This window comes from Denticeps clupeoides, chromosome 5 (assembly GCF_900700375.1).
Source record: "Denticeps clupeoides chromosome 5, fDenClu1.1, whole genome shotgun sequence".
NCBI classification, from domain to species: Eukaryota; Metazoa; Chordata; class Actinopteri; order Clupeiformes; family Denticipitidae; genus Denticeps; species Denticeps clupeoides.
Window position 1 is genome coordinate 16,215,451 of NC_041711.1, and position 27,605 is coordinate 16,243,055.

General features: G+C 40.4%; 1 protein-coding gene and 1 long non-coding RNA gene across 4 annotated transcripts in view; both read right to left on the reverse strand.

The window, feature by feature from the left end:
• Positions 1-27,605, reverse strand: part of mgat5 (alpha-1,6-mannosylglycoprotein 6-beta-N-acetylglucosaminyltransferase) — a 72,318-nt gene that overhangs the window by 22,574 nt on the left and 22,139 nt on the right. For all 3 annotated transcript variants that reach the window (XM_028981836.1, XM_028981837.1, XM_028981838.1), the window contains exons 4-10: positions 21,378-21,454; positions 19,652-19,741; positions 6,621-6,692; positions 6,101-6,262; positions 4,521-4,690; positions 4,024-4,158; positions 2,228-2,361 (exon numbers count right to left, since the gene is read on the reverse strand). In XM_028981836.1, the coding sequence (XP_028837669.1) occupies positions 2,228-2,361; positions 4,024-4,158; positions 4,521-4,690; positions 6,101-6,262; positions 6,621-6,692; positions 19,652-19,741; positions 21,378-21,454 (840 nt within the window). The remainder of the gene's footprint in view (positions 1-2,227; positions 2,362-4,023; positions 4,159-4,520; positions 4,691-6,100; positions 6,263-6,620; positions 6,693-19,651; positions 19,742-21,377; positions 21,455-27,605) is intronic.
• On the reverse strand, positions 7,799-11,372 carry LOC114791199 (uncharacterized). Its single transcript, XR_003749934.1, has 3 exons — positions 11,311-11,372; positions 8,175-8,279; positions 7,799-8,095 (listed from the first exon to the last, which is right to left on the reverse strand). It is a non-coding gene; the product is annotated as an uncharacterized LOC114791199 (long non-coding RNA).

Here is a 27,605-nt window from a genome sequence, read left to right on the forward strand (position 1 = left end):
CAAAAATATCAACACAAAAATATCAATATCAATTTCAACACTCTGAGAACTACACCCTCTGGCTCATAAAAAGATCTGACAAGAGAAAAGCATACAAACGGCAAAAGTAAATAAATAAATATTTACTATAACGCAGAAGAAGAGGCTGATTGTTGCTGTGCGTACAAACTCTTCTTGAGATGATCTGTGCTCAGGTGTCAGGTTCCCTAAGATCATAGTCCTTCCTGGAAGAACCAGGGATCACTAACATCTTACAGGTTCAACTGGAACATTCTAAACCAGGGGTCAGCAACCTGTGGCTCTTTGAGGCAATTGTATTGGGGTGACCTCATTTTGTGTTTTCCATGTACTGGTCTCTTTGTGTACAGGTGTGCCTTATATTTGGGCCAATACTAAGAGACAACCTTTCTCAATGTGGCATAAATTTCAACGTTCTGTGGGTATAAAAATCTGGTACTGTCAGTAAGTCATTCAAAGTTCATCATTCAAACAGCCATGAAGACATGACGTCACTTAATGGACGAGAAGCGTTATCTGGCCATGGCTCGCCTTCGGGTCGGTGGCAGGCAGAGGTTGCTCGTGAACTTGGTGTGTCTCAAAGTGTCATCAGTAGACTTGCATCAAGAGACAGAACTACTGGAAGAGTTCATGACAGACCGAAGAGTGGAGCCCCAAGCAGTGGGCACAAGTCCATGTGACCTGGACAATGCAGCAGTGGTCATGCAGAGTGTCGAGTCACATTGCACAGACATATTAGTTATCAGCATTTTAAACTGATCTGAAATCCATTTGGTCTTTAGTTTTGGATTATATTTGCTACAACTGAAGAACAATGGCTGGTGAGGATCACCACTTGTGAGCAACAACAGCCAACAGAAGCATTCTGCCCCAGTATTGGTCTTCTGCAAGAAGTTAAATCTGAAGTAAACCATAGGACGACAGCAAAAAAGGCAAAAAAAAAAAAAAAAAAAAAAACGCACAAAGTTCACGAGTTAAGCTTGGTGTGGGATCTTGGATTGATTTTTTTTCTAAGGGTTGAAACACTTAAACAGATCCTGGTAATTCTGCTGCTTTTCCATCTACTGAACTGAACCCCCGGAGATGGGAAGATTAGAGGCCATTGGCGTGGCCACACATGCCAAGTGCAGAAAAGGATGGAAAAAAGGTAGAACTTCAGACAATGCGGTCTTTTATTTTTCACATGTGGTAGAAACATTGTGTGGGCTTTACGTTTGTGCATGAAACAAAACCCACGGTTAAAATGTGCATGTTTTCCTTAGGAAACAGAGCAAAAAGGTTTGAGATAAACACACATCAACTCCTCATCAGTGTTGGACAAGCCATATTTGCCTGGTGATTCTCACTGTGATTAATAGGCACCGGTCCAAACTCAAATGCCAAGAATGAACTAAAATCTGATGCAGAAGATTGTCAGACCAAGTAAAGATGAATAAATAAATAAATACTTTGACAGAACAGACCTGCCTACATCCATATGAGAAGAAAGAAAAGGTTCTGCACTCTGCACCTTTGTAAAACCGGACAGCTTCTAATAAAAGGACTCCCACTGGATAAGCTAGGGACAGTTTATTACCCCGTCACTGAAAGGAGCAGTGGTCAGAAACATCTGCCTGGTTAAACCAACAGAAGCCATCAGACATAAAGGCTTTAACTAATGTGAATAACTTGTGAAATACAGCACTGCTCTTTGACAGGATATAAATGCATCACTTAGTTCCAAGTACATCTCTTTGCACCCTCTCGTGCAATTGTGTCAGGTCTTCCTTTATAGAGATTTATGTGTGGCCGTGCCTTGCAGTGAACGTAATGCAAAGCCAGGATCGATATCCCAATGGCGCCTGCTTCTTCTTCTTTACGGCTTCCATTACATTTGGGGAGGGGGGTGAACCCACTTACAAGAAAATACTGAAAATACGGTCTATTATAAAGGATTTGAAAATACAATTAAGAAATACTGTAGATCTGCACACATCTCTGTTTAGAGCAGTACACCTGCAACCTCAGGGGTGCGTCTGACTCCAGCTACAAATAAGAGCAAATTCTTGTGTCTTAAGGAAATGGCAGCATCTATCAAGGAACAAAGGCCTCTCCTCAACCTTGCCCACCCCAGTATGAAATTGAGAGAGGGAGTTTATCAGACTGGCATCAAGTCAGTCAGAAACACAATATGCTGGGAGTTTAAGGGCGAGGGGGTTGTCCAGCTTACCGAACATGGTGTTGAACTGCTGGGGGTTGAGGTTCCACTTGCCCCAAGGGGTCTTGTGGCCTTTGGACTGGGCATAGTGAGCGTGGTTGAACTCCGGCTCTGTGCCAAAAGAGTCCAGAACTCGCAGCATGCACCTGAAACGCACACACAAGAAGACAAGAATTCTGAGTCACCCAGATAATATTCCAGTGAGTGGAAACCGACTACACTAAACACCGAGCTTAGCGACCAAAGTTAGAATACGGTTTTAATTAAGACCCAATTTTCAGTTCATCAGTTCACTGCAACACTGAGAAAGATCCTTAAAAAAAAAAAAAGAGAAGAAAAACTCTACTGTGACTTCTTTTTTACTATGCTTGACAGTGGCACTGTGCTTTGATTAAAGTCACAGAGTAAGAAGGGATGAGGGGTATTTATCATGTTTACGAGTATGCAGGGTGAGGAATCAAAGCAGTGGAGAGTGCTGCAGCGGCTGGGCAGATGCGGTGCAGATGGTGGCTCGTTTATGAAGGCTTTTGTTCAGATGCCCTGAACGTAAATTGATTCAGGGTGAGCAGGGACCAGGGCATGCTGGTGTGATCACAGCCTGGTGGAGAAGGGAATGCCTTCTGAAGAAGAGGAATAAGGGTCCTTCTCAGCATCTCTGCCCATGAGCTAAAGGCATTGTGGTCATGAGTCATTTTGAAAAGCCTTTTTCAAAAGAGAAACAAACATACTGAACATGACAGGAACACTGAAATAAATTGGTAACATAAGCAAGAGGAATAAAGGAAAAGAGGCCAACCAGAGGCCACTGGTTCAATACCCTGGCCCCAGCAGATGATCATATTAAATTTGCTTTGCCTGGCAAACATCACCCTTGTTGTCTCAAATGATTTTTGTTGCAGCCTTTAACAACCAGCAACACTAAATTGTGGCTGAACCAGGGAAAATGTTGTGCTGGTGAGAAAGGTATTCATCACTGCAAAACAGCGAGGTATTTCTCTCTTCCCTTGACACTCATGCTGACCCTTGTGTTCTCTCTCTCTCTCACACACACACACACACACACACACACACACACACACACACACACAGCTCCCTGTTTGCTCAAGGTAGCATTTTAAGTGTAGCACATAGACCATTACAGTGAACTAATTAAGACAAAAATGTGTTGTCAGCCCAGTAGGTCTCTCACCATTCTAACGCCCCCCCACACACATTGTTTCTCTTGCTTCCTTTCAGCATGAAAAAAGAACATTTAGACAAAGCATTAAAGAGGACTATACCAGCACTAAAATTCTGCTCCAAAGGAACTGGAAATGCAGGTTCCAGAAAAAAAAAATAAAAAATCACTCTGATAAAGGCGCATGGAGACAGGAGAGTAAGAAACAGCAAAGAAGCATAACTGTCATGGTGGGAGTCAGCAGATCAGCACAAGTCATCAGCATCCACTTCCTGCTCGAGTGAAACAGGATGTAGTGAACAGCCTGAGACTTCAGGAAAACCAGTCTGCCTCAATCGAGCCCATTGTTCCCCCAAACCTCATTGTTCTTGGAAAACAGAAGTTATGACTTTCACAACCAAAGCAAAAAACGTTATACTCAAACCCCTACTCAGTGCAGGAGGAAACTGCACCATGCTGACAGGTCCTCTGGGGTTTCAGACTGGGCTAGGAAATACTCAAGCCTGAGATTCCTCTTGAGGATGTGGCTAAAACAGCAGATAAGCAGTAAGGAAAGTAACTATGATGATGAAGGTGGGAAGCTATACTGCCTGGCTCAGAAACAGATGTTCAGGACAGCTGCAGTACTTACTGGTAATGAACCCAGGAGGGCCCAAGTGTCTTCTTGAACTGGGTCAGACCCACAATGTCAATATAGATCAGTTCCACAACTTTATCCCCCTGGGTGGGACAACTGGACTTGTTTCCCATTACCTTCCTCATGATCCTGACAGAAGGATACAAAGAAAGCAAGAGAATGGAGGGATACTATTATTATTATTATTATTATTATCACAATAGTGCAAAACTAGTATGCAAATTCTTCTGTAAACTGTAAACATTAGAACACTGGCAAAACCTCTTAACAACCAAGAAATCCCATTAAGATGTTGCATTCTTAATGGAAAATTATGTTTAAATCACTTCTCCAGTGTGTCTGGACACTGCAAGCAGAGTCATTTATGTGTTAGCGAGACAGTCTGAGTTTTCTTTTACTGGAAATGCAGATGTTGAAGCAGATGTGAAGGTAGCACTGCTTTACAGACATATACAGGATTTTGATGTTTGTGTGCCTGTGTGGGCATTTACTCTTTCAACTCAGCCAGCGAAGCAGAGATTCGGACATCGTGGCCCAGCAGGTAGAGGGTGGTGATCAGGTCACTCCACTGTACCAACTCTCCCAGTGGGCCACCGCTGAAGGCGTTCTCTGCAATCTTGAAGCCAGACTCCTTGGTCAGCAGACCCAAGTGGACCAGGATCTGAAATGGTGTGGAAAAAACATTAACTCCAGCTGGAATAGTTCCTATCCGGCACATTTTTCCCCCTCTCCATGTGAGGCTTGAGGATCAAGTACATAGTAAATGACTTTCTTCAGAGATCTTAAAAACTATTTTGACAGTATAATCTTTCTGAAAGAACCATTTTAATTTCCGATAAGGAAAACTAGGTCAGTAACTGGAACAAGTATGAATAAAGTCATAACTTTGACATTCATATTTCTTCATTTAGCTGCATGCCTTCAATTCTCATTTAAGAGCAGCTACACAAAGTTATCATCAGGGCTACAGCGGTAATAACAGGATGGGTCAATGGACACAAGTAGCATAGTGAACCAAGTCATTGGTTCAAACACCACTTAATGCCATTGTGTCCCTGAGAAAGACACTTAACCCAAAAGGTGCTCCAGGGGGCATTTCCCCATAGCAGTAAGATGTTGAGTATAAGAGTGTCTGCTAAATGTGATGTGAGAAACACACTTAAAATTATGACTTACTCGGTCAACAATTTCAATAACGTTACAACTCCTGATCAAATTATTGAGGGATACTGGTTTAATCCAACCGGCTTCATTTGAAGCTCAATACAGAATACAAAACCACACAAGTGTGGAGTCTCACTACTGTCCCTAGAGATCAGACTGGAGCAGAAAGAAGGTTACTGCAGTCATCCTGTCCCTGTTATCCAACCCCAACAAGCGTCTCAACCCACAGCCCAATGCCGCATTGTTCCCAGATTAATAGGCAGAGAGGATTATGGCTACAACATATCCCTGCTCCTGTATCCGCTGCTTCAGAATAATCTAGATGCTCCTATTCTTTCAGAAGCATAAATGGGGCAGTCTTTTGAGTGAGTGGATGTGGATGGGTGCATATGTGTGCTGAGATCTGCAGGTGAAAAAGGACACCTCTGTCACCAGACTCATGGGAGGTAAGGGTGCTGATAATGGCCTTCTGCTCTGTGCCACTGGGAACCTGAGTAAGTGTGTTCTGTGTGTTCTTCTACTTTTAACTTACTGCAAATCAATTGTCCTATCAAAGAAAAGAAAATGTTTTTTTTAGTGAAAGCAAACACTTCACATTTGGAAGCTCTATAAAAAAAAGAATATTCCAAAACTTAAAAGTATATATTGCATACTGAGGGAGTGTCAACTAATCTAAATACATAAACATTTTAAAAAGGCATAATTGTCATATATTTATTATAATAGCCCAACGATTCATACACCCTAGGCAAATGAGTAAGATAGGTTATTGGATGGTTTAAGAGATTTTATGATACATCCTTTCATTTTCTGAAAGCCCTAAACCCTCTGGAAAGTATCATCTTCAATGATCCATGGCAGCTGTTGATGTTGAGGTTAGATGTCATAGGTGGAATATCTGGTCTACCTTTTTGCGCTTGCGTTTGCTCAGGTCCTGTTTGGTGGCCAGTGAGCGGATGGCGCTGACCCAAGGCTCAGCCATGCGTTTGATCCGCAGCATCATCCATCGAAACTCCTCACGCCGCGACATCATCCTGTACAAGTCCTCAAAACTAGTCCTGAAATCGGTCTGGAGTGAGAGTAATAGAGGGAGTGAAAGAGAAGAATATTAGGACCCACTAAAAATGCCATGCCCATTCTCATCAAGAAACACTTGAAATAAATGAGGCTGGCATTTACAACTAAAAAGCATGTACATTTCTTCGAAACCGACAAACAGTGACTGCTGGAAAGGAGATGAAGATGCATGGAGTGCCAAAAGTGTTCAGGGCAGAACTGAGTGCTTGACTGCATGGCAGTGGGCCGGGTCTACACGCTTCCAGCACTGTGATTGACAGCTCGACAAGCTGAAGGCCACACTCAGAGAAGAGCAGGTGAATTGGATACTGTGATTTTGGATACGAAGAGCACAAAACACACACACTTACCAGTCCTTTTTGCTCGTTCTCTTCATTCATGTTCTTGATCCTCCATGGAAGCCGTGGACACCAGTTCTCAACCTAAAAACACACATGTAAAAAGTGTGTGGCCGTGTCTAGGTGTCTGTGTGCAGTCAAATGCCTTTTGACCCATATGAAAGGAGTGGAAGGTTTGAGGGTTTATGGGAATGTTTAAGCGTCTGCAGGTGTGTGTGTTTAGGAAGGGCAAACATGCCTCCTGAAGACAGGGTGATAACAGGAATGCTGTGATTGCTGTGGGGGCAGAACAGATGTTTCACTGTCAGGCCCACCACTCCTCTCTCTTCGCACTGACTTGAAAGGGCCAAAGAGCAGTGCAGGTGTGTGACGATGAAGTGATGATGAAGGAAGAAGCTATCTCTCTCTCTCTCACACACACACACACACACACACACACACACACACACACACACACACACACACACACCAGATTCCACAGCTTTGCCCATTATAATTACACCTTTCCATTGACCAGACACACATACCTAGATGAGCAACTTGTAAGGTGTGTTCACATGGAGTTGTGGTTTGGGTAGGTGGTGTGCTGAACTCCCAAACAGTAACGGTGTTCATTATTCATTATTATGGTCTGTCCCAAGGTTAATTACCTGATAAACAAGTATAATTCACACACACACACACACACACACACACACACACACACACACACACACACACATACTTGTGTAGCCGCAATTTGGGGACTACATGCACGATGCCACATCGTGGGGACGTGCATTTCTAAAGGCTTTATGAAAAATCTAAAGATAGATTTATGTTTCATTTGAGGCTTTAAAAATGACTGTCACTTTAAAATATAGAAAATACATTAATAAAGCAATGTGACATTTTCCTACAAACTGGGGACCTTGTCTGGTAGACATCACTTGTGAGGACCAGCAGACACACATAGTGAACTGTCTGGTTAACTGTAAGATGTAGGTACTTGTGAACAACATGGGGACGAAACAGCTGGGATGCAGCTATAATGAATGAAAAGATCAAAATTTAATAACATGAATAAAATATTTATTTTTTTTTGCTATTTTTATGTAGCATTCTGAACAGTATTCTGTACATATTTACATTCGATTCAAAGACACTTTACTGAATTGCACCCATTTCCAAAAAAAAAAAAAAGAGATTCTAAGATCCTTTTAAAACAAATGTAATAACCAGAAATCTAAAATACCAGAAAATAAGATACCAAACAAAATAAAATAACTGACTTTACATTCTTCTTTTAAGGGTAGTGATTTTGTTCTTCACAAAGAACTTTACAGACAACCAATCCCTGTCTTTCAAGGCAACAGGTTCAGCATTTATACAGGCCTCACATTGTTGTTTTCCTGGCACTGTACAAGTTTTGATGAACCTGTTTAGATGCTTTTCAACTGCATTCATTTCATCACTGTCCCATTTCTTTTTCTTTACCACCTTTCGACCTGAATGAACAAAGCACATCAGAAAAAACAGAGATTTTTAAGTTCATAAAGGCTTTCTATGAAGTTTAACAAACAGTACCTTTCATGGTAGTTGTGGTACTTGTTATTTCTGTTGCTTGTTCAATTGAAGATTTCTGGACTTCTTTTGCAGAAGGATCTATGGGTGGTTCTACATCAAGAGCCACTTAAACACAAAACAAATGCATTCAAAATTGTTAAGGATTTGATTCTTTCTTGGAGAAAATACACTGCTCACAAATTAAGGGAACACAGAAATAAGACATCCTACATCTGAATGAATGAAATATTCTTATTAAATACTTCTTTACATAGTTGAATGTGCTAACTACAAAATCACACAAAAATTATCGATGAAAATCAAATTTATCAACCCATGAAGCTCTGGATTTGGAGTCACACTCAAAATTAAAGTGGCAAAACAAACTATGGGCTGATGTAATGTCCTTAAAATAAGTAAAAATGAGGCCCAGTAATGAGGCCTTCACGTGCCTCTATGACCTCCCTACAATGACTGGACATGCTCCTGTTTAGGTGACGGATGGTCTCCTGAGGGATCTCCTCCCAGACCTGGTCTAAAGAATCCGCCAACTCCTGCACAGTCTGTGATGCAACGTGGTGTTGGTAGATGAAGCGAGATATGATGTCCCAGATGTGCACATGGGGTCTGAAGATCTCATCTCGGTAGTTAATGGCAGTCAAGCTACATCTGGCGAGCACATGGAGGGTTGTGCGCCCCCCTAAAGAAATGCCACCCCACACCACTACTGACCCACTGCCACACTGGTCATGCTGGAGGATGTTGCAGGCATCAGAATGTTCTCCATGGCGTCTCCAGACTGTCACATGTCACATGTGCTCTGTGTGAACCTGGTTTCATCTGTGAAGAGCACAGGGCGCCAGTGGCGAATTTGCCAATCTTGTTGTTCTTTGGCAAATGCCAAACATGCTGCACAGTGTTGGGCTGTAAGCAAAACCCCAATCTATGGACATCGGGCCCTCATACCACCCTTGTGGAGTCTGTTTCTGACCATTTGAGCAGAGCAGAGAGGCCTGCTGGAGGTCATTTTGCAGGGCTCTGGCAGAGGTCCTCCTGTTCCTCCTTGCACAAAGGTGGAGGTAGCGGTCCTGCTGCTGGGTTGCCCTTCTATGCCTCCTCCATGTCTTCTGATGTACTGGCCTGTTTCCTGGTAGTGCCTTCATGTTCTGGACTCTACACAAACCTTCTTGCCATAGCTTGCATTGATATACCTAACACTTGAACACTTCCTAACATATCCTAACACTTAAACACTTTTGTTAAAACTGCATATCATATCATGTATGACTGTGTATGTGACAAATAAAATTTGAATTTGATCCTGAACGAGCTGCACTACCTGAGCCACTTATGTCAGTTGTAGACTCCATTTCATGCTACCATGGAGTCTCTTAGCTATTTCACTAAAGCCTTCATTTTAGAAGACAACGTGGGTACCTGCTGAGGCACGTACACAAAACTTGTTGAGTCTTATTAACCTTTCAACAATAGTGGTGAAGCACATTCTACTTTGTAGGGATGTCACATATATTTACATTGAAGGGACTTAATGTTTATTAAGTAAAAGAGAAGTGATTGTCATTGTGATACACTGCAACACAGCACATGTGCACACAACTAAATGTGTCCTTTGCTTTTAACCCATCACCGTTGGTGAGCAGTAGGCAGCCATGAAAGGCGCCTGGGGAGAAGTGTGTGGGGACAGTGCTTTGCTCAGTTGCACCTTGGCGGATCGGAATTCGAGATTCGATATTATGATAAAAATACATTGAAAAGAACAGTTTCATACCTGAATGTGGAAGATACTCTCAACCTGTGAACTGGCAGTGCAATTCTGACTGTCTGATTGCAATTTGACCAAATGTAAAAGTAATGTTTGCATTCTGCAAGCACACTACATAATTTCAAAATTTAAATGTACTAACAGTTATACATGTCATTATCAAAATAGGTGTAGTGTGTGGACTTAGTGTAGAGATTTTTTTTTAGAAGACAATGTGGGGACATTGTGGGGGAGGTGCAGCACTTCTCATCCTGAGTCTTGTGAATCTTTCATAAACATTTGTGATACATAATACTTTATGGGGACTTCACATATATCTTGCACATTGCACATTGTGGGGACTTAACGTATATTGTAATTAAAATACATAAAAAAGAGCAGTTTCATACCTGAATGTGGAAGATACTGTCATGCTGTGGACTGTCTGTGCAATGCTGATTGTCTTCAGAGGCACCATCTGATTTGGGGCAGTTACTGGCTTGGTTCATACCCTTTATTGTCTCCTATAATGAACAAAACAGTCAGCCATTAGACCAAACATAAAAGATATGTTGCCATTCTACAACCACACTACATATTTTCAATGTTTAAATGTACTAACAGTTATACATGTCATTAAAATAATTAATTTTGTTACAAAATCCTAATAGATCAAAATAGGTGTAGTGTGTGGACTTAGTGTAGAAATGTTTTTTTAGAAGACAATGTGGGGACATAGTGGGAGAGGTGCAGCACTTCTCATCCTGAGTCTTGTGAATCTTTCATAAACATTTGTGATACACAATACGTCATGGGGACTTCACATATATCATGCACAGTGCACATTGTGGGGACTTAACGTATATGGTAATTAAAATACATAAAAAAAGAGCAGTTTCATACCTGAATGTGGAAGATACTGTCATGCTGTGAACTGTCTGTGCAATGCTGATTGTCTTCAGAGGCACCATCTGATTTGGGGCAGTTACTGGCTTGGTTCGTACCCTTTATTGTCTCCTATAATGAACAAAACAGTCAGCCATTAGACCAAACATAAAAGATACGTTGCCATTCTACAACCACACTACATATTTTCAATGTTTAAACGTACTAACAGTTATACATGTCATTAAAATAATTAATTTTGTTACAAAATCCTAATAGATCAAAATAGGTGTAGTGTGTGGACTTAGTGTAGAGATTTTTTTTTAGAAGACAATGTGGGGACATAGTGGGGGAGGTGCAGCACTTCTCATCCTGAGTCTTGTGAATCTTTCATAAACATTTGTGATACACAATACTTTATGGGGACTTCACATATATCATGCACATTGCACATTGTGGGGACTTAACGTATATTGTAATTAAAATACATAAAAAAGAGCAGTTTCATACCTGAATGTGGAAGATACTGTCATGCTGTGAACTGTCTGTGCAATGCTGATTGTCTTCAGAGGCACCATCTGATTTGGGGCAGTTACTGGCTTGGTTCATACCCTTTATTGTCTCCTATAATGAACAAAACAGTCAGCCATTAGACCAAACATAAAAGATATGTTGCCATTCTACAACCACACTACATATTTTCAATGTTTTAAATGTACTAACAGTTATACATGTCATTAAAATAATTTATTTTGTTACAAAATCCTAATAGATCAAAATAGGTGTAGTGTGTGGACTTAGTGTAGAGATTTTTTTTTAGAAGACAATGTGGGGGACATTGTGGGGGAGGTGCAGCACTTCTCATCCTGAGTCTTGTGAATCTTTCATAAACATTTGTGATACATAATACTTTATGGGGACTTCACATATATCTTGCACATTGCACATTGTGGGGACTTAACGTATATTGTAATTAAAATACATAAAAAAGAGCAGTTTCATACCTGAATGTGGAAGATACTGTCATGCTGTGGACTGTCTGTGCAATGCTGATTGTCTTCAGAGGCACCATCTGATTTGGGGCAGTTACTGGCTTGGTTCATACCCTTTATTGTCTCCTATAATGAACAAAACAGTCAGCCATTAGACCAAACATAAAAGATATGTTGCCATTCTACAACCACACTACATATTTTCAATGTTTTAAATGTACTAACAGTTATACATGTCATTAAAATAATTAATTTTGTTACAAAATCCTAATAGATCAAAATAGGTGTAGTGTGTGGACTTAGTGTAGAGATTTTTTTTTAGAAGACAATGTGGGGACATTGTGGGGGAGGTGCAGCACTTCTCATCCTGAGTCTTGTGAATCTTTCATAAACATTTGTGATACACAATACTTTATGGGGACTTCACATATATCATGCACATTGCACATTGTGGGGACTTAACGTATATTGTAATTAAAATACATAAAAAAAGAGCAGTTTCATACCTGAATGTGGAAGATACTGTCATGCTGTGAACTGTCTGTGCAATGCTGATTGTCTTCAGAGGCACCATCTGATTTGGGGCAGTTACTGGCTTGGTTCGTACCCTTTATTGTCTCCTATAATGAACAAAACAGTCAGCCATTAGACCAAACATAAAAGATACGTTGCCATTCTACAACCACACTACATATTTTCAATGTTTAAACGTACTAACAGTTATACATGTCATTAAAATAATTAATTTTGTTACAAAATCCTAATAGATCAAAATAGGTGTAGTGTGTGGACTTAGTGTAGAGATTTTTTTTTAGAAGACAATGTGGGGACATAGTGGGGGAGGTGCAGCACTTCTCATCCTGAGTCTTGTGAATCTTTCATAAACATTTGTGATACACAATACTTTATGGGGACTTCACATATATCATGCACATTGCACATTGTGGGGACTTAACGTATATTGTAATTAAAATACATAAAAAAGAGCAGTTTCATACCTGAATGTGGAAGATACTGTCATGCTGTGAACTGTCTGTGCAATGCTGATTGTCTTCAGAGGCACCATCTGATTTGGGGCAGTTACTGGCTTGGTTCATACCCTTTATTGTCTCCTATAATGAACAAAACAGTCAGCCATTAGACCAAACATAAAAGATATGTTGCCATTCTACAACCACACTACATATTTTCAATGTTTTAAATGTACTAACAGTTATACATGTCATTAAAATAATTTATTTTGTTACAAAATCCTAATAGATCAAAATAGGTGTAGTGTGTGGACTTAGTGTAGAGATTTTTTTTTAGAAGACAATGTGGGGACATTGTGGGGGAGGTGCAGCACTTCTCATCCTGAGTCTTGTGAATCTTTCATAAACATTTGTGATACATAATACTTTATGGGGACTTCACATATATCTTGCACATTGCACATTGTGGGGACTTAACGTATATTGTAATTAAAATACATAAAAAAGAGCAGTTTCATACCTGAATGTGGAAGATACTGTCATGCTGTGGACTGTCTGTGCAATGCTGATTGTCTTCAGAGGCACCATCTGATTTGGGGCAGTTACTGGCTTGGTTCATACCCTTTATTGTCTCCTATAATGAACAAAACAGTCAGCCATTAGACCAAACATAAAAGATATGTTGCCATTCTACAACCACACTACATATTTTCAATGTTTTAAATGTACTAACAGTTATACATGTCATTAAAATAATTAATTTTGTTACAAAATCCTAATAGATCAAAATAGGTGTAGTGTGTGGACTTAGTGTAGAGATTTTTTTTTAGAAGACAATGTGGGGACATTGTGGGGGAGGTGCAGCACTTCTCATCCTGAGTCTTGTGAATCTTTCATAAACATTTGTGATACACAATACTTTATGGGGACTTCACATATATCATGCACATTGCACATTGTGGGGACTTAACGTATATTGTAATTAAAATACATAAAAAAGAGCAGTTTCATACCTGAATGTGGAAGATACTGTCATGCTGTGGACTGTCTGTGCAATGCTGATTGTCTTCAGAGGCACCATCTGATTTGGGGCAGTTACTGGCTTGGTTCATACCCTTTATTGTCTCCTATAATGAACAAAACAGTCAGCCATTAGACCAAACATAAAAGATATGTTGCCATTCTACAACCACACTACATATTTTCAATGTTTTAAATGTACTAACAGTTATACATGTCATTAAAATAATTAATTTTGTTACAAAATCCTAATAGATCAAAATAGGTGTAGTGTGTGGACTTAGTGTAGAGATTTTTTTTTAGAAGACAATGTGGGGACATTGTGGGGGAGGTGCAGCACTTCTCATCCTGAGTCTTGTGAATCTTTCATAAACATTTGTGATACACAATACTTTATGGGGACTTCACATATATCATGCACATTGCACATTGTGGGGACTTAACGTATATTGTAATTAAAATACATAAAAAAGAGCAGTTTCATACCTGAATGTGGAAGATACTGTCATGCTGTGGACTGTCTGTGCAATGCTGATTGTCTTCAGAGGCACCATCTGATTTGGGGCAGTTACTGGCTTGGTTCATACCCTTTATTGTCTCCTATAATGAACAAAACAGTCAGCCATTAGACCAAACATAAAAGATATGTTGCCATTCTACAACCACACTACATATTTTCAATGTTTTAAATGTACTAACAGTTATACATGTCATTAAAATAATTAATTTTGTTACAAAATCCTAATAGATCAAAATAGGTGTAGTGTGTGGACTTAGTGTAGAGATTTTTTTTTAGAAGACAATGTGGGGACATTGTGGGGGAGGTGCAGCACTTCTCATCCTGAGTCTTGTGAATCTTTCATAAACATTTGTGATACACAATACTTTATGGGGACTTCACATATATCATGCACATTGCACATTGTGGGGACTTAACGTATATTGTAATTAAAATACATAAAAAAGAGCAGTTTCATACCTGAATGTGGAAGATACTGTCATGCTGTGGACTGTCTGTGCAATGCTGATTGTCTTCAGAGGCACCATCTGATTTGGGGCAGTTACTGGCTTGGTTCATACCCTTTATTGTCTCCTATAATGAACAAAACAGTCAGCCATTAGACCAAACATAAAAGATATGTTGCCATTCTACAACCACACTACATATTTTCAATGTTTTAAATGTACTAACAGTTATACATGTCATTAAAATAATTAATTTTGTTACAAAATCCTAATAGATCAAAATAGGTGTAGTGTGTGGACTTAGTGTAGAGATTTTTTTTTAGAAGACAATGTGGGGACATTGTGGGGGAGGTGCAGCACTTCTCATCCTGAGTCTTGTGAATCTTTCATAAACATTTGTGATACACAATACTTTATGGGGACTTCACATATATCATGCACATTGCACATTGTGGGGACTTAACGTATATTGTAATTAAAATACATAAAAAAGAGCAGTTTCATACCTGAATGTGGAAGATACTGTCATGCTGTGGACTGTCTGTGCAATGCTGATTGTCTTCAGAGGCACCATCTGATTTGGGGCAGTTACTGGCTTGGTTCATACCCTTTATTGTCTCCTATAATGAACAAAACAGTCAGCCATTAGACCAAACATAAAATATATGTTGCCATTCTACAACCACACTACATATGTTCAATGTTTAAATGTACTAACAGTTATACATGTCATTAAAATAATTAATTTTGTTACAAAATCCTAATAGATCAAAATAGGTGTAGTGTGTGGACTTAGTGTAGAAATTTTTTTTTAGAAGACAATGTGGGGACATAGTGGGGGAGGTGCAGCACTTCTCATCCTGAGTCTTGTGAATCTTTCATAAACATTTGTGATACACAATACGTCATGGGGACTTCACATATATCATGCACATTGCACATTGTGGGGACTTAACGTATATGGTAATTAAAATACATAAAAAAAGAGCAGTTTCATACCTGAATGTGGAAGATACTGTCATGCTGTGAACTGTCTGTGCAATGCTGATTGTCTTCAGAGGCACCATCTGATTTGGGGCAGTTACTGGCTTGGTTCGTACCACTTATTGTCTCCTAAAATGAACAAAACAGTCAGCCATTAATCCAAACATAAAAGATACGTTGCCATTCTACAATCACACTACATATTTTCAATGTTTAAATGTACTAAGAGTTGTACATGTGTTACAAAATCCTAATAGATCAAAATAGGTGTAGTGTGTGGACTTAGTATAGAGATTTAATTTTAGAAGACAATGTGGGGACATAGTGGGGGAGGTGCAGCACTTCTCATCCTGAGTCTTGTGAATCTTTCAAAAAGATTTGTGATACACAATAGTTCATGGGGACTTCACATATATCATGCACATTGCACAGTGTGGGGACTTAACGTATATTATATTAAAATTACATTTTAAAAAGAAGTATCATACCTGAATGTGGAAAGTCTCAACCTGTGAACAGTCTGTGGAATGCTGAATGTCTTCAGAGGTACCATCTGATTTGGGGAAGATATTAGCTCTGTCTACACCACTTATTGTCTCCTGGAATGAACAAAACAGCCAACAATTAGACCAAATATGAAAGTTATGTTTGCATAACTTTAAAATGCACACTCTCATTCTAAAAGTATGGATAATATCGGGTAATTAAACAGCAGTTTTATACCTGATTGTTGAGGGTGCAGTTATCCAATGAACTTTGGGTGTAATGTAGATCCTTTTCAGAGGCGTTTTCTGACCTGGGACAGTTACTGGCTCCTTCCATTCCACTTCTTTCTTCCTGAAATTATCAAAGGAATCCCCAATAAGTCCCCAAATACTGGTAAAAGATAAAAAAGCTGAACAGTGTCAGGTTGCAAAAGCATTTTTAAATAAATACAGATGCAGAGAATATGCTTAAGTAGGTATAGTGATGATGCATCTTCAGTGAAATAAACAAAACAACCACAATTCTCTAGATTCAATATTTGTTACAGAATTCGAATGCAGGACCAGGGCTGCAAACATATGAAAAGCCCAGTAAACCAATAACAGTAAAATGGATGCGAGCATGTGTGAATTATTCTGATTGTTAAAACTTTATGAACAAACATAATATTACAATTAATTAATACTAAAATCTTAATTTATATAAATATCAGATTTCAAAATATCTTTTACAATTCTTACCTGATTCCTCCAAGGACAATCAGCATCGCCATAATTATATCTAATCTCGTCTCCAGGTGTTATGTCTTTTAAGGCAAAAAGGCACAAATGAGGCTTTCCTTCCACCATGATTCTTTTCATTTTGCAGTTGGGGTTAATGTGATCATCATTAACCAGTCTTCCAAGGGTGCCATCATCCCTTGCAGCATCAATACTGAATTTGAATAAAGAGAATAGTTATTAAATGCAAAATTATACTATTGTTAGTTTGTATTACTTAATTTTATATTATCAATATAATATATAAATTGTTAAACAATTTTTTGTGATCTTGTGATGACACAACTGATATATGCAGACATTATAAATCTACTTCAAATAGCTGAACAAATAAACATTTTTTTTTTTGTATTTCTGGAAAATATTCAGACCTGAGCAGGAACCATGCATGAGCTGCTATCTTAACTATTAGAAGCCAACTGTAAATAAGTCAATATAGTATTGCATGTTTACAATAAGTACCTTAAATGCTGACAGACAAATGATGAAATAATTCTGTTCCATCAGAAGAAAACAACCATATTACCCACAATCCCTGTGTGTCTGAGCGACGTTATGTAACCCATTTTGACTCCACATCTGACTTGAAAAAATTAATAATACACATTTAAAGCTGTTATGGGCGGTTTAGCGATGATAAATGATCTAAATGCTCCCCATGCTGTGCAACTCCACACAAGACACGAGTTCCCACATGTGGCAACAAAACTAGAATACTAATAAAAAACTAATACTAGTTTTAGCAGCGCGTTTTCAAATATATTTTTTAAATATTTAATACAGTTATACATCAAAACAAAGGAAAATATATAAATCCATTTGTACTCACGTCCAGAATTTTCCATGCCAGATGAAATCGAACATAAATCCTTTTAGGGAGTTGTGGTAAATTCGCCGTCTTCGTTTACTTTCTTCTGGATCTATAAGGTCTCCTCTGTACTCCAGTATGAAATCTCCTTTGAAAATATCTGACTCGGCAAACACTCCCCTGCCTAATTTGTGAATCACAACCCACATTCATACCTACTTTCCCTCATAGTAATTAGTTTAAGATAATATATCTGCTTTGCTCACCTTTATAGGAATTGATGTATTTAACATCAAGCCCTGCTTTATCACGGCAGGTGGTGATGTGAAAAATGGCATTGTTTATTGGGCTTTGTCGCCTCCGAGCCATTTTTCTTAGCACATTATTTCTCTTACTGCTTAGTGAAAACGTCTATGGAAGATATAGTAATAATTGTAATTTTAAATATCCATAAATAACAGAAACTAGCATGTGCTAACTAAGCTAGTACCATTTAACTAGCTAGCATTGTCATAGCTTTTCTTACTAAAACACTTTACTATTGAAAGAAATATTATTTACCCCTAACACAATGTGTATCATAAAAGTATGAATCTTTAAATGATTTTTTTCTTGCAGTTAAAGTTAGCTTACATAGATCTGGATGGTGCTATAGCTCAGCAAACTCAGTCTTGCTAACTGAGGCACTTATTAACAATTAGCTCTCTCATTGGTTTCTGATGGTCCGTGACGTCATCAAGACGAGCCAATAAGAGTTCAGCATTGCTGTACCACGTGTTACTGTGTGTATCTGCAATTGCAATTACCCTCTTCAACCCTAGTTGGCGTGTACACACTGTGAGCAATTCCAGGCACACACATACACAATGTTTTTCAAGAAAATGTCCATCTTGGGGACTTTGGAGATATTAAAGGGGTAGGCTTATTTTGATGAAATATACATGCTAGCGTAGTTAACTTTGTGGGGACTTGGTTTTTGGTCCCCACGATGACACACGTCCCCACCTTATTGGTGTGCAGTCAGGTCAATGTCCACATATTGGTAGGTTTACAAACACACACACACACACACACACACACACACACACACACACACACACACACACACACACACACACACACACACACACACACACACACACACACACACACACACAGTGTAGCCATGAGTGCAAGCGGGAATGGAAAGGGGCATATGTGCAGCTGCATGTGTGAGTGGTTGATATGTAAATTAAAGTCTATCACCATGGCAACTGCTGAAGATCATGTGACTGAAGTACAGCAGGATTCTTTATGCTGCTCCATCTTTTACTGTTTGTCTCTTTGTTCAGTCTTGAATTGTAGACGTATTAATCTAATCCTGACCTCGCTTATTACGTTTAACATTAATAACTATGTATATTAACATTAACAATTATTATTATTACCCTTGCTTTTTCTTATGCAGCCATTACAAGACCACTTCCTTAAACTCATACAGTACTGTACCGCACTCTGCAGATGCAAAATACTATAAATAAATTTACATTGCCCATTGAAGCGGCGTTCTAGATTTCAGGATGAAACCTAAGATTTGGTGGATCTCCTCTCCAACCACCCCCACTTCTTGCACACTTTTGAAGCTGCTGCAGACGGACGCGCCTCTCCATTTACAGCCTCACAGGGGCAACTGGATGACTGAGCTACACACTCACATATCAACGGCCATAAATGATTAAAGAGGTGAGTGAATATTCACCAGTAAATATGGGGAGAGGGCTGGCAGGTGGGTGGATGGGTGAGGGCTGCAATTTACAGTGAGCTCGGGTCAAATATCTGTACACCCACAACCCCTGCGGGACTCACCTCACTCAAGTAGATGAAAAAGGAGCAGGAAGAGCCGTCGACGCCATAGTTTGAGTAGCATGAGTCAGAGCGCCACATGTCCTTCATCCACTGTTGAAATGTAACAAGAATTTTATAGTCATACATGTGCAGAAACCAGAAAGTAAAATAAACAAAACATTCCTCTCCTGTTAGCCAAATTTTTTTAAAAATCAGCAAAACGTCAACAAAACAGACCTCTTGGTAGAAGTCTTTTCTTCCCTTGATTATTCAAATATGTACAACAATTTTACATTTATGGCATTTATCAGATGCCCTGATAGAGAGTAACTCACAAATCAGTAGTTACAAGGAAAGTCCCCCTTGGAGACACTCTGGGTTAAGTGTCTTGCTCAAGGACACAATTGTAGTAATAGTAGACTTTGTGGTCTTCTGTTTCATAGGTTCTGTGTTAGGCTACTACCACCCTAATAATACTAATAATAATAATAATAATAAAAATAATAATAACAAACAACAATAATAGCAGAAGCATAAAGTTGAGCTAGGGAATCCAGACTGACAAGCATTTTGAGAGAAGACCGGCGGTCCTATTGCAGCAGCCCTCCTGATGGCCAATAACCTCTTCTGTCCCACAGCTGGGATGCAGCTGGGCCCGTGGGCCTGAACGCGACTTTCATTGATTACTGTCTGCAGGTCTGGCAGACTGAGATGACATCAATACGACAGAACAGGGCGCAGTAATCAGAGCAGCAAATCCTGACCGGATGAGCCGACCAAACCTAATAACTGAACGGCCCACATCCTGACAGTCCTGGCGGTCAGCATCATGCTGCATGTCAATCAGGGTTTCATTTCATTTACAAGGTGGCAGTAAATTTTAAATTTAAATTTAAATAAACAGGTGGTATACTAGCAGCCCTCCAACCCCATTCTTACAAATCCTGCATTGTGCCCATAATCAACACACTTAACTCAGCATCTCTATGGGAGAAATCAACCTCTAATTTAAAAACTGATTCCAAAAATATTAAATGCAAAAAAAACCCCCAAAAAACAGGACAGCAAGTAGACACGGGTTGTGGTGAGATTAACAATGATGGCCATTCCAAAAAAGGGATCTTTTTTCCACAACAGGACTGTTAAAATACAGTTTTCAATTAAAAGCTGTAAACACCGGAGAGTATCATTCTCTACAGAAGACTTCAACAGACTTCCAAACACAAGGAGGCTTTTTTGTGGTGAACTCATTTGTTACTGGAATGGAGGCTGGGGGGTAATAAAATTACAGATTAGAAAGACAGATTGTCCAAATGGATCCAGGCCTGCTCAGAACTGTTAAAACATTAGACTTAAGTTTTTGTTCCACTTCAGTACCAGTGAAGCCGTTTGGAGTGTGCTGGGTAGAGAAAGCACTTTCATTTAAAAAGGAGTATAGGTCAGCCATAAAGCCAACATCAGATGGTAGAGGCAGATGGGATTTTCAAGATCTTCAAGCTTCGTTGGCACAGATATTTACAAAAGGACTCTTACTGCAGAATCTGTCCCTTTCATACGTGCACAACTCCAGCGACGCAATTCAGCAAATGACATCATTCTGTATTACTCTGTACGAATCCAGCCAATTCAGTGAAGGCATGTCAGGCTATGGACTGAGCATCTGAGCATTAAGACAGTATCAGGGTATGGGATTTGAAGACCAGATGGTGATGGCGATAGGGAAAAGCCTGCTGGTCTTTGTGCTCACCTTTAGTTTGCCCTCACAGTGAGGGAAGCCGTCCAGTGAGGGAAACTCACACTTCTCCTGGGCACCATTCAGTAGATCTGTGGAGACGAAGGGAAGTCAGGCAATTATGAACCACACCATTTTGTCCCGATACCACAAACAAATATTAAAAACATTTATATTTAAACAAGAATTTAGCATAATACATCAAATATAACCCCAGAGTATTTTTTTTTGACATACAAAATTATACAGTAGAATTCCAAAGGCATGCTGGGGCTTGCTCAACTTAAAAAGTGACTACACTAATTCTGCCTGAAGTGTCTGTTTTGGAGAACCAGAAGGCAAATGTTTAAAAGTCACCAAAATCAGTGTGTTTGCACTGACACCTAATCGTCTTACAAGACCAAGTGCAAAATTGGCACCACAAGAATAATATTTGTACGCTGTGGCTGAATAAAACCTTGGTTTAGCCTGCACCTGTGTGTCTATGTGCCTACTGGAGCGAAGTCAGGTGACAAACTGTGCACCTGAACATTTGGCACCACATCTTACGGTAAACACCAGTCACCGGAATCAGGTGGATTCAAAACGCATCACAGTCAACAGGAAATAAAAAGGTCAGCGAGCAATGATTCCCGACTGATAACCGCACCGGTCAGACCTGCAGGAAAGCTGCCAGCTTCCTGCTGCACGCTGAGTTGAGAGCTGCTCTTTAGGTGTGGGTGGGTGTGGGAGATGTATGAGGCAACAGGAACTTCACGCCGTTGAGATGATGCTGAGCCGTGCGAGCTTGATTTGGCATCTGATTGGGGGTCCGGCCTCCAGCAGGCTGGTCTAATGTCAGAGGCACAATACGAGCCATTATCCTTCTGTTTTTCACCCTGTGCTCAGCTAGAGACAGGCAACCTTTAAAACCGCAGCGGCCGGTTCTCTGACGGTAATAAAGACGTAAGCTCAAAGCCTAACTGAACACCTCACTGAAGGGTGATGGGATTTTTTTATAGGTCACAGAAGGCTGTGGATGCAGCGTGATCCCTTAAAGCAAAGAGGCATCAGCCTTGAATCCACGGAGACCTCACACCTACATTAATGAACCTATTAATAAGAAAACGAATGCCTGGCCTCTGTAAAATGTGCAGGTGCCAGTTTTCCAGTATGACCTCACGCAGCTCTGGGGCTTTGAAGTGAAAAGGAAAGAGGCTTAAGATTTACAAAATAAAAGCAGCAGTCAGTGAACAGGAGGTCATGTGACATGAGCAGAATGTGAGCTGACATTTAAGCAGTTACGCAGAGGCAAGTTGCTTGGTAAATAAGGCCTTTATCAGCTAAAAGCAGATTATAAATGTTACACAGCACTTAAACGTTTGCTGAACCCTGCCAATACCACAATATTCAGTATGGTTTTACGTGGTTTGATCTGTTGCTTCTGAAATATTAGCAGAAACTGTAGATTTCTACAGTTTAATTATATTTACATACTACTATATAAGGATCAAAACAGTCTGCTCTTATCTGAAGTGTGACGGAGGATCTGTCTGTCACGCTGCCAAGACCCAAGTGTCTGAGATGGCCACCCCAGTGAACATCAGCCAGGGGTAAACTTCACCAGAAAAAAATTATATGCCAAACCCAGCAGTGTTACTGTTCATTAGAAAGGCAGTGGGAGAGCAGCTATATATAGCAGCAGTCTAATCAACTGAGGGAAGTGTTACTTAAATACAACAGGAGTCCAGAGAGGGCCTGAAGTCCCTCAAGTCACAAGATTTTGGGACAGTGCCTTGAATTATATTTTTACATGCCTAAAACCATGAGCCAATCTTTGCCCAAAAGGCCACAATCATTATTGGGCAATGATTTTCTTCATCACACCAATTTAATAGAAACACTGCATGTAACGTAGTAACCCAATGTTTCCCAAAGTGTTGGACAGAATCAATTGATATTCAAATTGATATACAATGTGCACAACACAAGGACATACATTTCACCGCACAGTAGAACACAGCACCACCAGTCCAGAGTCTGACAGACCATGTTGTAGACTTCTAATGCTCTGTGAGCATCAGTTGGGAAGGTGCTGAGTTTATACAGCTCCATCACCAGAGGACTGGGCGAAACTGGCCAAGGATAGATGTACGACTTGAGGTAATAATTGCTGCCAAAGGTGCATCAACAAAGTATTGAGCAAAGACTGTGGTAATCAGACTGTGGTAATTAAGTACATGTGTTGTCACATTTTTCACGTTGTCATTATGGGGTGTTGTGTGTAGAATTCTGAGGTAAAACTTGTCTTAATCCATTTTGGAATAAGGTTATAACTGTATACTGTATGTTATGGATGGGATTCCACAAGCATTGAACTGGGCATAATTTTGTCAATTTTGGGGTTGCGGGTTCAAAAACCCGAACAATCAAGGTGCCACTTAGGTGCCCTTGAAAGGTACTGCCCCCACACACTGCTCCCCGGGCGCCTGTCACCGCTGACCACTGCTCACCAAGGGTGATGGTTAAAAGCAGGGGACACATTTCGTTGTGTCACCGTGTGCCGTACTGCAGTGTTTCACAATGACAATCACTTCCCTTTCACTTAACAGGGCAATACTCCGTAATGCCAGTACAGGATTTATGATTTAACAAAGATGGGAACAGGTGCAGGTGGCTGTAGCCTTCACCATTAAGCAGGAAAAAACTAATTTGGAAATGTGGATGTCCCTGCACTGGGTCCTCTTTTGGCAAATAAGAAGGCATCTGCCCATGATACAATAAAACCATGCCATTTCCCTGAGTTATTGTTAGGGTGAGGAGGAAGAGGATTAATTTTTGAATATTTTGACTGCCTGATCCATTTCGCATTCTGGAACCAGCCGCCAGGTATTTCAAAGCTATTTCCTGTACCAGCGGCTGAACCACTCAACAGCGATGACAAAGCCTCTCAGTGCAGCATTACCGGGGAAACTAATTCCAGAGAAAGGCCATCTAGTCAAACTACCTACGACATTAAAATGAGCATTCTTTTCTTAACAACTCTCTGTGCTTGGGATATAGGAATTATTCCATATTTCCATTATCCTCCCAGAATTGATTCCTTGTTCATAATGATCCGCTGTGCTGGGCGACCGACTGTGATCATGAGGAGTAATATTGAACTAACAGACAATAGACGGCTTTGTGGAAGTGTGTGATGACTCATTCATGTGACGCATTTGGCATTTCTAAAGTTGTACCTGCAAACAGGCTGGATCTTAGAAGCTGAACCGTCGACCCACGTGTGACCAGAGATTCATCTTTAAACTTGTAGAGACATGCCTTACATCCTTGGTGTGGATGGTGAAATTCTCCTTCTCCCAACAGGAATTCCTGGTATGGAACTATCTGAACATCAGTGGGCGTTAGCGGCCTCGAGCTGCTGGTAACATGTGTTAAGGCTGTTTTCGAATGAATTGCATACCATTAGATCTCAACAAATGAAACCTGCCGAACACTAATCAGCAGGCGCTGAGTGGCTATAAATCGCTTTCCCATCAATTAACACACCCACTGCTGCAGAGCTAGCAGCGTTAAAAAGCAGACAGCAAACCAGATAAAAACAGAGAGGCTATGTTTGGATGGAGGCACAGAAGAAATAGAGCCTTTTGTTCTTCCTCAAGGAATCGGAGCAAGAATCTGTGTGGAACAGATGACATCTAGCTGTTCATCTGATCTTCTGTCCAGAGACTCTTGCCTTTTTTTACGTACATTCGTTAGAGAGATTTCTCAAACAGGGCCGAACAATTAAACGGAAGTTCATATGAAGTTTGCAAAACAACCTTTATGCTACTAATTGTCTGAATCACTTGTTTGTTATCTATAGATATCTAACTCTGCGGGCTAAGCAAAGTTCATCTTCTGGAAAAAAAAAAAGGGGAGTGGCTGTACATTTCAGCAAACAGATAGCGGGTGAGGTTGAGTGAAATAGCAGCGATTTACATTTACATTTAAGGCATTTTGGCAGACGCATTTATCCAGAGCGACTTACACAGTGCGTTGAGCAAGACCGAGACATCTGGCACAACCCACAGATAGCGATGTAATGTTAGACGCCGAGAAAACAGATCTGCTTGATGTGGGATGCACAATTCACCATTTGAATGGCACCTTTGACAATGGTCACAGTCACAAAGCAGCTTTACAAAGTCACATTTAGGTCACATTTCCACATAACAGACAGTGAGCTTAACATTAATAAAGAAATTGCTGTTGTAATTAAAAGACAGTAGGACCGGGACCAAGGAGCACATTGTGTGTGCAGCCTGTCTGCACATAGCCTGGCTATGATTGCTCACCCATCAACACCTAATCGCTGCAGCGCTGCACTCCTTCCGGCACCTGATGAGGAGTCGCAGGCTATCGGAGGAGTGTGTCTGACACTGCTGGGTGGGTGCAGCTTAAAAAGACAAGGCAGACAGGGAAACGGGTCCGCATCAATTGCAGGAAACAAGACGAACAGTCTGGATCGGCCAATGACGGCATTCACTTCTGCATATGAAAAGCAGTCACAGGATCAGCAGTTTACAGACTTAACTCAATTTCCAGCTGCAGAGAGACCGGCCATTTCCTCTAAAACTCTCCCCACAGCACTCATAGGCTCTCATATATTCAATTACGGAGTTTAGGCAGAACATATCTTTAAAGCACTCAAATCAATTACATCCTTAATGAGAGGAAACTGGGCTCTTTATATGGTGTCTGAAAATAGAAGACAGAGGAAATATGAGACCAAATTCTATGTGAAGGGCAGATATATAGGGTGGTAGTAGCCTAGTGGGTAACACACTCGACTATGAACCAGAAGACCCAGGTTAAATTCCCATTACTACCATTGTGTCCCTGAGCAAGACACTAAACCCTAAGTTGCTCCAGGGGGGGACTGTCCCTGTAACTACTGATTGTAAGTCGCTCTGGAGAAGGGTGCCTGATAAATGCTGTAAATGTAAATATTTATTAAAAGTAAATATATTTTATACTTTCTTTTAACCCAAATGAATAAGATCCCCAGTGTGCAATATATAAATATTGAACCAATCAGAAAAAGGCTCTCTGTACAAGTTTGATAAGACCCTGTTCCTTTTCACCTGAAAAAAGTTGGAGAAACATCCTCGTTCCACCGTGTTTGCTCTCCACACAAAAGCTTGGCATTCGTCAGCAATGCAGCTCTCCCATATAAAAGGCCACGGTCCCAGGAAAACCACAACTTATCAAACAAAACCACAACAAAAGGAAAAACCGCAGACGTTCAGGCTTTCGACCGCGATTGGTTCTCCTGCACTGGCCCCGTTTAAAAATTACATACTGGCACTTGGAGGTCAGAGGTCATGTTTGTGTGTAGAGTGATTCTGTGTTTGGGGTAACCAACCATGGATCATGTTAAAAAAAAATTACGTTGCGTTCACGGAATTCAGCAGACATTCCTCAAGAATGCAGGGAGGTAGTAGCCAAGTGGGTAACCCCACTTACTAGCATTGTGTCCCTGAGCAAGACACTTAAAATTAAATTAAGTGTCTCCAGGGAGACTGATCCTTGTATCTACTGATGATAAAAGCTGTAAATTACACGTATTTCAGTACATTTCAGGGACAGTGATGGGCCAATGACTGATTTAGAGCTGTTAAAGACCTGGAGTGCGACTTTCAAATCGCTGCTCTGTCACATATCCCATTTCTTCCTCTGACATCATGACAGCTTGCCTCCCATATTGATCCTGTAGCAATCACTCATACCGGGGTTCCCCTGTTAACATCACACCACGTCAGACAGCAGTAACACAAGAGCGCGCACACACACACACACACACACACACACACACACACACACACCCAAGAGTAGCATTTAAGCATCAGGCAGAATCAGGGACAAGGGAGATGGATGCTGGTTTGCCAGTGGGCATCTATCTACTGCTGATTAGTATTGATTAGGGATGTGGAGGGAGGCTGGAGGACAAATGACCTGAACCAGGGGAAGCATTCACATTCATTTACGGCTTTTGGTTACATTCTCTATCTACCTACATTTACACTTATGGCAGACGCCCTTATCCAGAACGACTTACAATCAGTAGTTACAGGGACAGTTCCCCCTGGAGACACTCAGAGTTAAACAGTCTTGCTCAGGGACACAATGGTAGTAAAATGGTAGATTTGAACCTGAGTCTTCTGGTTCACAGGCAAGTGTGTTACCCACTAGGCTACTACCACTCATTCTGAAAGTGGA